General features: G+C 34.7%; 1 protein-coding gene across 1 annotated transcript; it reads right to left on the bottom strand.

The window, feature by feature from the left end:
- Positions 1-93: 93 nt before the first annotated feature.
- On the bottom strand, positions 94-11,582 carry LOC107681372 (mitogen-activated protein kinase 14A-like). The gene is made up of 15 exons (XM_016477646.1): positions 11,575-11,582; positions 11,369-11,374; positions 7,574-7,740; positions 6,034-6,163; positions 5,267-5,325; positions 4,853-4,964; positions 4,680-4,709; positions 3,601-3,648; positions 3,325-3,439; positions 3,098-3,169; positions 2,942-3,021; positions 2,765-2,843; positions 1,891-1,952; positions 604-715; positions 94-433 (listed from the first exon to the last, which is right to left on the bottom strand). The coding sequence occupies exons 3-15, from the start codon at positions 7,690-7,692 to the stop codon at positions 372-374; spliced, it is 1,080 nt and encodes a 359-aa protein (XP_016333132.1). The 5' UTR covers positions 7,693-7,740; positions 11,369-11,374; positions 11,575-11,582; the 3' UTR covers positions 94-371.
- Between the last annotated feature and the right edge of the window lie 115 nt (positions 11,583-11,697).

The following is an 11,697-nucleotide window of genomic DNA, read 5'->3' as shown; positions in this document are numbered from 1 at the left end:
ACTCTCACAGGAAACAGTCCTCATCTATAATATAATAAATATAATATAATATAATATAATATAATAATTAAGAACAAAGACATCCACAAAAAATCTTTTATTTTTTACACTTTTATCTTTCCTCGCTTCATTATCTTAAAATACTTCAGTTCTTAAAAGTTCCGTAAAAGCTGGTTTACACACTTAGACATTGTCAATATCTATTTAGTTCATGTTTGATAACAAAAAAAGGATGATATCTATTGAACTGTGCTTGATAACAACAGGTTTTAAAGACATCTAGCCAATGGCATTTGACAAAAAAGCAAACAATAGTTCATCAGTGTCTTTAATTCTGTGGAGTGCTCTTCTCTCGATGTGAATATGAGGTATTATGTTGCAGTCACTCTGGGGTTGTCTGGGTCAAATGTCATGATCTCCATGTGGATAAGACCTGTGAGACATGAAAAGGCAGAATAGCATTAAAAAATATACATGATGTCAATGCCAACATAAGAATTTAGAAATGTTTCAGAGCAGATTAAACAGAATGGCAGAGTACAGAAGGCATTTTAAATGTTAAATAAGATGGAGTTTTATATGTTTGTATGTATATGCTCTCACTCTTCCATTCGCTGACAGCCAGATCCAGACTCTCAAAGGAATCATCATATGCAGGGGACACAGGCTCGTTTTCAGGGTCATGGAACTCAGAAAGATATGGATGCGAAAGACTGTTTTTTGCCGTAAGTCTGACCTCCGAGTCTAAAACCAGCATGCCTTCCAACAGGTCGATGGCTGTAAATAGAGCACACATTAAATCAAGCTGAATTACAGTAAAGAATACATTAGATGGGAAATCTTGTCAAGACAAACATTATTATCGGCTTTACAAAGCCTTGTTTGAGAGTTTAGAATATTATTAAATGCTTAAAGCTTTGTCAAGCAATAATAATAATGGCTATCATAGTAATATAGTAGCTAATGTAGTAGTCTTCCACTAGATGGTGACATTTCCTCATGCAAAATCTATGCAATATCACACAAATGCGTTTGTGACAAACGGGAACAGTTCACCCAAAAATGAAAATTTGCTTAAAATTTACCTCTGCACTAAATGGGTGCCATCAGAATGAGAGACCGAACAGCTGATAAAAACATCACAGTAATCCACAATTAATCCATACGACTCCAATCCATCAGTTAATGTCTCTGTTTGTAAGAAAAAAAAAACATTGGACTTTTTTCGTTGTAAACGGTGCTTAATCTGTACATATTTCTCCTTTTTTACTGGATAAAGCAATGGTAGAGTACTTGTATTTTAGCCTAAAACAATGGTTTGAAGGTAAAAAATGTCTTAATAATTGATTTGTTTATTAAAAACATTAAGCTTTTTGCTTCACAAGACGTTAACTGATGGACTGGAGTCATGTGGATTATTGTGATGTTTTTATCAGCGGTTTGGACGGCACCCATTCACTGCAGAGCATCCACTTGGTGAGCAAGTGATGTAAGGCTAAATTTCTCCAAATCTGTTCCAATGCAGAAACAAACTCATCTACATCTTGGATGGCCTAAGGGTGAAATTGATTTGGGAGTTGTGGACATACCATTAGGATCCATACCAGAAAAGACCTCTTTGAAGGCCTTTTTCTTTTGTACTGGAAGTGAGCGGACATATGATTGTGCCTGCAAACACATCAAAACAATAATAAAAAAATAGACTCACTCAAGAATCACATGTTCCTAAAATAGGCAGTAAGAGTTGTCTGATGGTATTTGCCTACATCTTTGCTTTGCATTTTCTGAACAAGCGTTGAGCTTGGTGTGCCTGTCAAGTTGAGGATCTTCTTCAGCTGATCAATACCTTAACATAGCGTTAAAGAATAGGCACTCCTTTGGTCGACAGATGTTTTTTGCCGTAAGTCTGACCTCCGAGTCTAAAACCAGCATGCCTTCCAACAGGTCGATGGCTGTAAATAGAGCACACATTAAATCAAGCTGAATTACAGTAAAGAATACATTAGATGGGAAATCTTGTCAAGACAAACATTATTATCGGCTTTACAAAGCCTTGTTTGAGAGTTTAGAATATTATTAAATGCTTAAAGCTTTGTCAAGCAATAATAATAATGGCTATCATAGTAATATAGTAGCTAATGTAGTAGTCTTCCACTAGATGGTGACATTTCCTCATTCAAAATCTATGCAATATCACACAAATGCGTTTGTGACAAACGGGAACAGTTCACCCAAAAATGAAAATTTGCTTAAAATTTACCTCTGCACTAAATGGGTGCCATCAGAATGAGAGACCGAACAGCTGATAAAAACATCACAGTAATCCACAATTAATCCATACGACTCCAATCCATCAGTTAATGTCTCTGTTTGTAAGAAAAAAAAAACATTGGACTTTTTTCGTTGTAAACGGTGCTTAATCTGTACATATTTCTCCTTTTTTACTGGATAAAGCAATGGTAGAGTACTTGTATTTTAGCCTAAAACAATGGTTTGAAGGTAAAAAATGTCTTAATAATTGATTTGTTTATTAAAAACATTAAGCTTTTTGCTTCACAAGACGTTAACTGATGGACTGGAGTCATGTGGATTATTGTGATGTTTTTATCAGCGGTTTGGACGGCACCCATTCACTGCAGAGCATCCACTTGGTGAGCAAGTGATGCAAGGCTAAATTTCTCCAAATCTGTTCCAATGCAGAAACAAACTCATCTACATCTTGGATGGCCTAAGGGTGAAATTGATTTGGGAGTTGTGGACATACCATTAGGATCCATACCAGAAAAGACCTCTTTGAAGGCCTTTTTCTTTTGTACTGGAAGTGAGCGGACATATGATTGTGCCTGCAAACACATCAAAACAATAATAAAAAAATAGACTCACTCAAGAATCACATGTTCCTAAAATAGGCAGTAAGAGTTGTCTGATGGTATTTGCCTACATCTTTGCTTTGCATTTTCTGAACAAGCGTTGAGCTTGGTGTGCCTGTCAAGTTGAGGATCTTCTTCAGCTGATCAATACCTTAACATAGCGTTAAAGAATAGGCACTCCTTTGGTCGACAGATATACTTAAAAAGCGAGGAAAGAGAAAGGATACTGTCACTGCCTGGGAAAAGCACCTCTCCTGTTATCACCTCAGCCAGGATGCAGCCAGCAGACCAAACATCAACTGAGAACAGAACAGAACTGAGTGACGAAAGACTAGATACAACAGAACAACAGAACAGAAAATGACCCATCCACAAAAGACACAATATAAAAAAATAGGGTCAACCTCTTACTTTTTAAATCACCTTGTACACAATGTGTTGGGTCAAAGGTCACCTGTTTGAGTGTAATGCATCCAGTTGAAAATGACTTCAGGGGCTCTGTACCAGCGTGTCACCACATAGCCCGTCATCTCAGTTTCAGCGTGTCTCGCCAGTCCAAAGTCCAGGATCTAACAAAGAGTGTCAGAAAGCAGGCCACATAGAAAATGACAAAAGGTTTCAGGAGTGAAACAAATAATATTATTATGTCCATAATATTATTTGTAATATTGTACAATTATTTTGCTGGTCATTAATTCTATCATCATTTACTTTAACTTTGCTATGTTACCTTTAATTCACAGTTTTCATCCACTGCAAGGTTACTAGGCTTAAGATCCTGAAATAAGACACCAGTGATCTCTGTCATTTCATCATGTATATCATCGAATGTGTTTACATGCACATGCATATTCCAATAGGGCTATTAATCAGATTTTGGCCATATTGTGAAGTATAATGTAAATACATGGAACTAACATTTTATTCGCATTTTTAAAAAATACAAAAAGAAACATCATGGCCTGCATTTGTAGTAATCTCATTATTAACATTTTGCATTTAATCATGCTATTAAATTAATCAAAAGTGACAGTAAAGACAGTAAAGTTTAAATGCTGTTCTTTTGAGCTTTCTATTCATTAAAGTATCCCGGTCCCACTTTATATTAAGTGGCCTTAACTACTATGTACTTACATCAAAAAATAAGTTAATTGTATTTATTGTGTTTATATTGTATTGCAAAACACTTCTGCTGCTGGGTAAGGTTAGGGACAGGTTTGGTGGTATGGGTAGGTTTAAGGGTGAGTTAAGGTGTAAGGGATGTGTCAACAGTGTAATTATAAATGTAATTACAGATGTAATTATATGCAGGTATTTTTTAAATATAAGTACAATGTAAAATCATGTATGTACACAATAAGTGCATTGTACCAAATGATTCATTTTAATGTAAGTACATAATAGTTAAGGCCACTTAATATAAAGTGGGACCAGTATCCCGGGGAAAAATTATCACAGTTTCACAAAAATATTAAGCAGCACAACTGTTTTCAGCATTGACAATAATCTGAAATGTTTCTTGAGAAGCAAATCAGCATATTATAATGATTTCTGAAGGATTATGTGACACTGAAGATTGGTTTAATGATTCTGAAAATTCAGCTTTGCATCACAGGAATAAATTTCATTGCAAATATTTTCAGATAGCAAAAAAGTAATTTTAAATTGTAATAATATTTAACAATTTCATATTATTGATCTTATTTTTGAACATGACAGACTACTTTCATAAACATTCAAAAATCTTACAGACCCCAAACATTTGAACACTAGTATTTAAATACTGTAAGATTTATTGTACATACATACCCGATGTATGATCCCAGCAGAATGGATATACTAAGGAAAAAAGTTTCAGTTACTATTTAGATGCAATATCATTCAATATTCAATATCATCAATAAGTGGTATTCAAGAAACTTGGTGTATAACATCTATCAAAAAGAAGAATTAAAGTTGCAATGAACAGAATGATGGCAAACCTTGAGTCCTCGCAGTATCTGATAGAACAGGTATGTGATGACTTTGCTGGTTAACTGTTTCTTCTTCATTATGTGCCCAAGATCCTGAGCGACAAATGGCATCACCATATAGCTGGGCAAAAGCATAAGAAAATGCAAGCATTTCAATATGGTTGACGTTTGTATTTTTCACTGTGTTTTTCTATTCTGTTTAGTGAAACTGAGATTTTAAAAATTATCTTAACATTGAAAAAATCACTCACATCAACAAAATGGTCAAAAATAATAATAATAATGAAAACTCTGCATAGAGCACATAGTCTCAATCACACACAAATTCACACATATATGCATGCATGCTCTGCATCCTTCAGCCTGTCATGACAAGCGTAATATTTTTGCCCAGGAATGCATTCTGTTCATCTTGACACTCACAAAGTATCAAATTTCTCCAGTGTGGAATCAGGGGTGAAGACATTAAGGAGGCAGATAACCTACAAGAAGAAGAATATATTTGAATTCAGGGTTGGTCTCTGCATCGCAAAGATTTGTTAGATTTGTTGATTCATTTCACAATTATTCAGTTTACGCCAAAAATGCAAGAGTGGCACATATAGAGTTTGTTCATTTTCTTATCTTTCTCGCATTTTAGGGAGTATATGGTAGTCCATAGAACTTCGGGTTTAGAGTTGTCAGTGTTAGCAGACTGACTAGGCGACAGTGCCACTGGCCAAAGTGCAAAAAGTAGCTTTGGAATATCTTACCCTGAAGTCATATTTCTTTGCTGCTTCCAGCTATATGTTTATTTGCTGTTGCTTAAAAAATCATTAAAGCAAACTTTGCCCTGGAAAATTCAATGCTGCTAAAAATAATTATGAATTTGAAATGCCAGTGAGTCAGTGACTTAAATGAGATTGGATTTGAAAAGAGGATAAATTATTGCATTAATTATTCTTGATCCTCTTGCTACTCAACCTGAAGTCCATATTAAACAAGCAGCAGCGTGAGGTCAGGTATAATGTTTACTAAGCACAGAAACCGGTTTGAGAAGATAAAAGGGGGCTTTCACAACAATAGTATCATGAAATCTTTTCTTTCTCTTTCAATTGACAGAAGGATTATGAAACGACATGCATACATAAAGCTCTGGTCTAAATGATAAATGAAAGTTCATAAATTATAAGTCTGTCAAGAAGACTTACATTGTCGTGCTGGATGTGACGGAGCAGCCGGAGTTCTCTGTAGGCACGTTTAGCATGGATCAGAGACTGGAATGGTCTGTATAGCTTTTTAATGGCCACCTTTTCCTTTGTCTTCTGGTCAATTGCAGAACTGCACACAAGTTATCTTTAGAAGCCTCATCACATGTTCAGTTAACATGAAATTAGTTTCACAGATAACAGAGAGATGGCATGCAAGTCCCACTATTATATGTCATATAGCTAAACAATCACATCTATATTAATTATATTCATTCATTATCATTATTATACTGGAGTTGCACAATTTTGATATAAAGAAATGTTACAGAACTTATAGTTAAACTTTCCTTTTTCTGGTTAATTTTAATTTTCCCCTGGTGTTATCACATATGAGAAATTATGTATAATGTTCTTGTAAATTATGTGCATTTTACAGGTACATTTTAGATCATGCATACTGAAATAATAATAAAAATAATATAGTACCATTTTTTTTGCAATGTAGCATTTTAGGAGACAATTACATCCAAGAGGACTTTTATACTGGACAGCATTTAGCTCAAAATGTGTTTAACAAAATGTGTGAACTGAAAATTTTAGAAAATGTCTTATATTTTGGGTCAAATTTTATCATTAGATAAAGATAGAAAAAAATAGCTATTTAACATTGCATAACATGCTTAAAAAGATCAAGGCCATGATTTGTTCTTGTGCCACGACTTGTTCAAATGTGGGTCAAATTTGACCTGTAGAGTCGGGAAAAAAATTGTTATATTAAAAACAAACGTATTATTATATAATTCCAATACCAAAACAAATGTAGCATCTTCCTTATGTACAAAGGGTAAAATATTAAATAAAAGTAATACATAACCATATAACCAACAATACATAACCCTTTTCATTTTATTTGTATAATTCATTATCAGCGGTCAGAAATGGCATATATCTAAAAGACTTTGCACATGACAGAAGATACCTATTGATTGAGACAGTGTCAGTATTTTGGGGGAATTTCTGCGTTATCTGCAAACGTGCTGAAACCTGCCCCTCAGGTATGTGAGTTCACATCTGTTTATTTCACCCAAGCCTCACTCAGTCTCAGATCTATGTCATAGATGCATATATCATATGCTGCTAATATTACATGTGCATAATAAACATAAGTAACAGTAAAGTGTAGCACTGGGTTTTTAGTACAAAACTAATACATTATGCAAATTCAATACATAGAATTAATACATCTATATCACTGTTAAAAGAAGGTAGTGAAAAAATAAAATAAATAGGCTTTCAAAAATAAACAGGCTTTATTCAGCCACTGCATTTTCCAAATCAGTTCCATAATCTGGCATGTAGCATATAAATCCCATTTACTAGCCTATAGCCTATAAACCTCCTTAACATATATATTTCAGTCTCTCTTAACATATTTGCCATACACCGTATAGAAACCCCTCTTACATGTACAACATAAACCTCCATTAACATATGTAAGTCTCTTTCTACATATAATAATTCACCGTAACAGCCCCCTTACCACACTGTCCCATAGGCTCCAGAGCCAACGGGCTTGAGTGAGGTGTATCGGTCAGGAACGTCCCATGTAGTTTTCTGGATTTCCAGTCTGTGGAATCGCGCTTTTAGAGGTGAAGCCATTACTACGTCCACCTTACTCTGCGTGTCCACTTCCGTCAAAGCGCACTGCTCGACCACTCGGATTGTTCACAGTGACCCAGGTGAGAGCCAGTCAGTCTCGCGAGGACACGCCCACCTCCACGCACCTTCACCGTCACGTGATTAAGGTGAGGGTCCTTGTTCTCTGCTCATCCAAAACAACAACAATTATGATTTTTAACAGTTGCTATTTGTCTTTTGCGCTGAGTAGTGCACACCTGACTTCCGTCTGTCCTTGCTCCTCAACAAAAACAATACGTTTTGTTGAACTTCCAGCAAGTTGAGGATTTTATTGACTACTACCATAAAAATTAAATAAACAAAATATCAGGAAGAATCTGAAAGCTCTTTGAGAGAGATCTATTTCATTATTTTTTGTAACTGTAGTAACCATTATGTTTGGTAAAAACAATGATATCAAATATTAAATAAATATATTAGAAATAAAGATATTAATAATATATAGACCTAATATTTTCTGCATTTTCTGATATAATCTTATTTGTGGAGGTTTTAAAACAATGTATAAAAGAATACATTTATAATATATAAAAACATAGGTGAGTTGTTACACTTTTTACTTCAGTCCATATTTCTTAGGGTTAGTTAATGTTACAAGTGCAGTGGGGAATGTTGTCACTCTATATGTGGTAAGCTGTCAGAAAGCAACCTCCCATTAAACATCTGTTATAGACAAAATGCATATAGTTTTATGCAAATATACACTACCATTCAAAGGTTAGAGGTCAGAATTTTCTTTTTTTTTTAAGGAATTAATAAAGAAATTAATATTTAATTCAGCAAGGATGCATTAAATTGATGGAAAATGACGGTAAAGACTTTTACGTTGTTACAAAAAGCATCTATTTCAAATAAATGATGTTCTGAACTTTCTGTGCATCATCCTGAATTCTACAAAAATATTTCAAGGTTTTTATTTTTAACTAAAATGATAATAGCATTGATAATAATAAATGTGTCTTCATCTGAAAATCAGCATATGAGAATGATTTCTGAAGGATCCTGTGACACTAACGACTGAAGTAATGATGCTGAAAATTCAGCTTTGCATCATATGAATAAATTACATTTTAAAACATATTTAAATAGAAAACAGATATTATAGATGTTAATAATATTTTAAATTATTACAGTTTTTACTGTATTTTTATTGCAGTCTCAAACAAAACTGAATATCGATTTGATGACACTAACCTCGCAAACTTTGATCTTCAAAAACGATTATCTTCAACAGTGCATGCTGTATTACCTCAGTAAACTCAACTTTGTTTCCAGAGAGACTGATAAAAAATGCTTTTACTCTCTGACAACAATCAGATTAGAGCTTATAACATCAAAAAGTGTTTTCCAGTTTTGTGTGCATTGTTATGGATCAGACAGTTAGTCCATGGACTGTGGGTGGACTGTGTGACATTTGTGGCTGAGTAATGTATGACATCCAGCATAACCATAGAGCAAAGTGTGAGCAAATGAGCAGAAGAAAAGACATGAAGAGATGACACTGATTGCTGTCATAGTTTGCCATGATGATTCTTAGAATCATCCAGATAATTCCCACATAGGCCTACGCTGACATTGCTGCAGAAAAATATGCCTCATTGTTATTTGTCAGAGGGTCATGAGGCTCTGGGAAATGTTAGTATGAGCTGCATGTACAAACAAAAAAATTTAATGGGGGAATTAAATGGATAGTTCACCCAAAAAATGAAAATTATATTGTCATTTACATGCCTATATGTCATTCCAAACCTGCAAAACAGAAAAGAAGACATTGGACCTGAATGACTTTCATTGCATATGGACAATAAATAAATAAAAACATACACATTTGACAAGATCTAATGTTTGTCAGATAGCATTTGTCAAGTAAGGATTGGTCAGAAAGGTTTTTAAGGCGGGATTTCAGGGTCAATTCAGAGGTGGTTCAGTTACATGTGTTTTCCACATACAGGTGTTACATCAAATAGAGGCAGTGTTTGCAGATTCCACTTCTTTTGGCTTTGGTGTGTAAGAAAACACTGGATTGCAGAGGAATAAATAGACACTCTCACAGAAGGTCAGAGGTCAGCCAGTTCCTCAAGGCCGAGAACTTTCAACACGTTCAAACACCAAAAACACAAAAAACAAAACATATTTTTGTAGTAGCTGGAAAATTTTTCTATTTATCCTAATGTGTTTTAAATGTATTATTTAAAATTTTATGTATTTACTGAATGTGTATATATATATATATATATATATAGTCTGATATTTCTGTGGCAATTTTTTCAGTTTTTACCTTTTTTGTGTTTTTACACAATACTTTTTATTTTTATTTTTACACAATACTTTTTTTGTGTTTTTATTTACAATACACTGTAGGTTTCATTATCATAACTTACATATGCCGTAAATTATTATAACGATATAATGTAGTGTAATGTAACTACAAGGTGTAGTCAACATCTGTGGCAAATTTCCCCATTAATGTAAAATGTCTTTTTTCCTAGCCAAACTTGAGGAAAATGTAAACTTAATGTAGGTTTATAACATTTACATTTTAACTTCAAATCTAAAATCAGAGTTTTAGACTTTAATTTTTCTACTTAATTTCAAGTACCTACCCTAAATGTTCACTGGAGTAAAAAGAGGCAACTATCCAAGTCTTCCCTATGTAGTCTACCTAGACGAAGAAATAGTGAATGTTGAAGAAATTGAATATTTTGACAACAGCGGCCTCTTCGGGTTGTAGGCAACATTACAAGTCTTAGGTGAAATTAATCCTTTTTTATCTTTAGGCGTTTTGACAGTGCTTTTGACCGTTTAATTTAGCTCAGTTCATTTTTTTAGCTTAATTAAATGCCATCTTAAGGAGGTTTGTAACGAGTATATTGGTGTGTGTGTGTGTGTGTGTGTACCTGGTATTTATCACGTTATGGGGACCAAATGTCAAAAGTAAATTTTGACCTTGTGGGGACATTTTTGAGGTCCCCATGAGGAAACAAGCTTATAAATCATACAGAATGAGTTTTTTTGAGAAAGTAAAAATGCACAAAGTTTCCTGTAAGGGGTAGGTTTAGGGGTAGGGTTGGTGTAGGGCAATAGCACATACAGTTTGTACAGTATAAAAACCATTACGCCTATGGAATGTCCCCATAAAACATGGAAACACAACATGTGTGTGTGTGTGTGTGTGTGTGTGTGTGTGTGTGTGTGTGTGTGTGTGTGTGTGTGTGTGTGTGAAAAGCAATCTTGGCTTGGCTTTAGGTCTCTTTGTCACCTTTTATAATGTACTCAGAAAGTGTCCATGACTGCAACACACATATTCAAAATATACTCCATTACACTGTGATTTTCAAAGCAATGAAACCGTTCTGATATGGTCAAATAAACATGATGTGTTTGTGGAAAAGAGTAAGGCCTTGATGTCGGTTTACTTTGAAGGTGTGGAAGAGACTGCCCATGGGGCATACGTAGGGGTGACAGGAGATTGATTGTATTTTTATGATGCCCACTGTGAGGTGAAGAGGGATTGGTCACATGACAGTGATGCTGGATGAGAGGTGTGGCGCGATTGGGTGTGTTTTCATGAATGTGTTTGTGTGTTCTTTCTTTGGCACACTGTGAACTCCCACCGCACAGACACACCCACTCAAACAAACACCTACTCAACACACCCACCATCTGTGTGACCATGAGCATATACTCTCTCTCTCTCTCTCTCTGTCTGTCGCACACATAGAAATACTGCCAAAGGTAGAATGTTTGAAACGATAAATCAGGATAAAAATTACAAAATTTCCTACACTATTTTGCATTTCCTCTCAATTTCACGCCTTGTTTGGATTGATAGTTAGCCCCAACGTGACCTTTGACCCTGTCACCCTCTCTATAAAGCTGAAACTGAATGAGGCTTCCATTTCACATTGTGTTACGATCTAAATTGGCAATGCTTTATGGTTTAAGTGAATGTGAAATAAACAAGAA

Source organism: Sinocyclocheilus anshuiensis, unplaced genomic scaffold, assembly GCF_001515605.1.
Source record: "Sinocyclocheilus anshuiensis isolate Anshui unplaced genomic scaffold, SAMN03320099.WGS_v1.1 scaffold881, whole genome shotgun sequence".
NCBI classification, from domain to species: domain Eukaryota; kingdom Metazoa; phylum Chordata; class Actinopteri; order Cypriniformes; family Cyprinidae; genus Sinocyclocheilus; species Sinocyclocheilus anshuiensis.
This window is presented reverse-complemented; position numbering and strand designations above follow the sequence as displayed.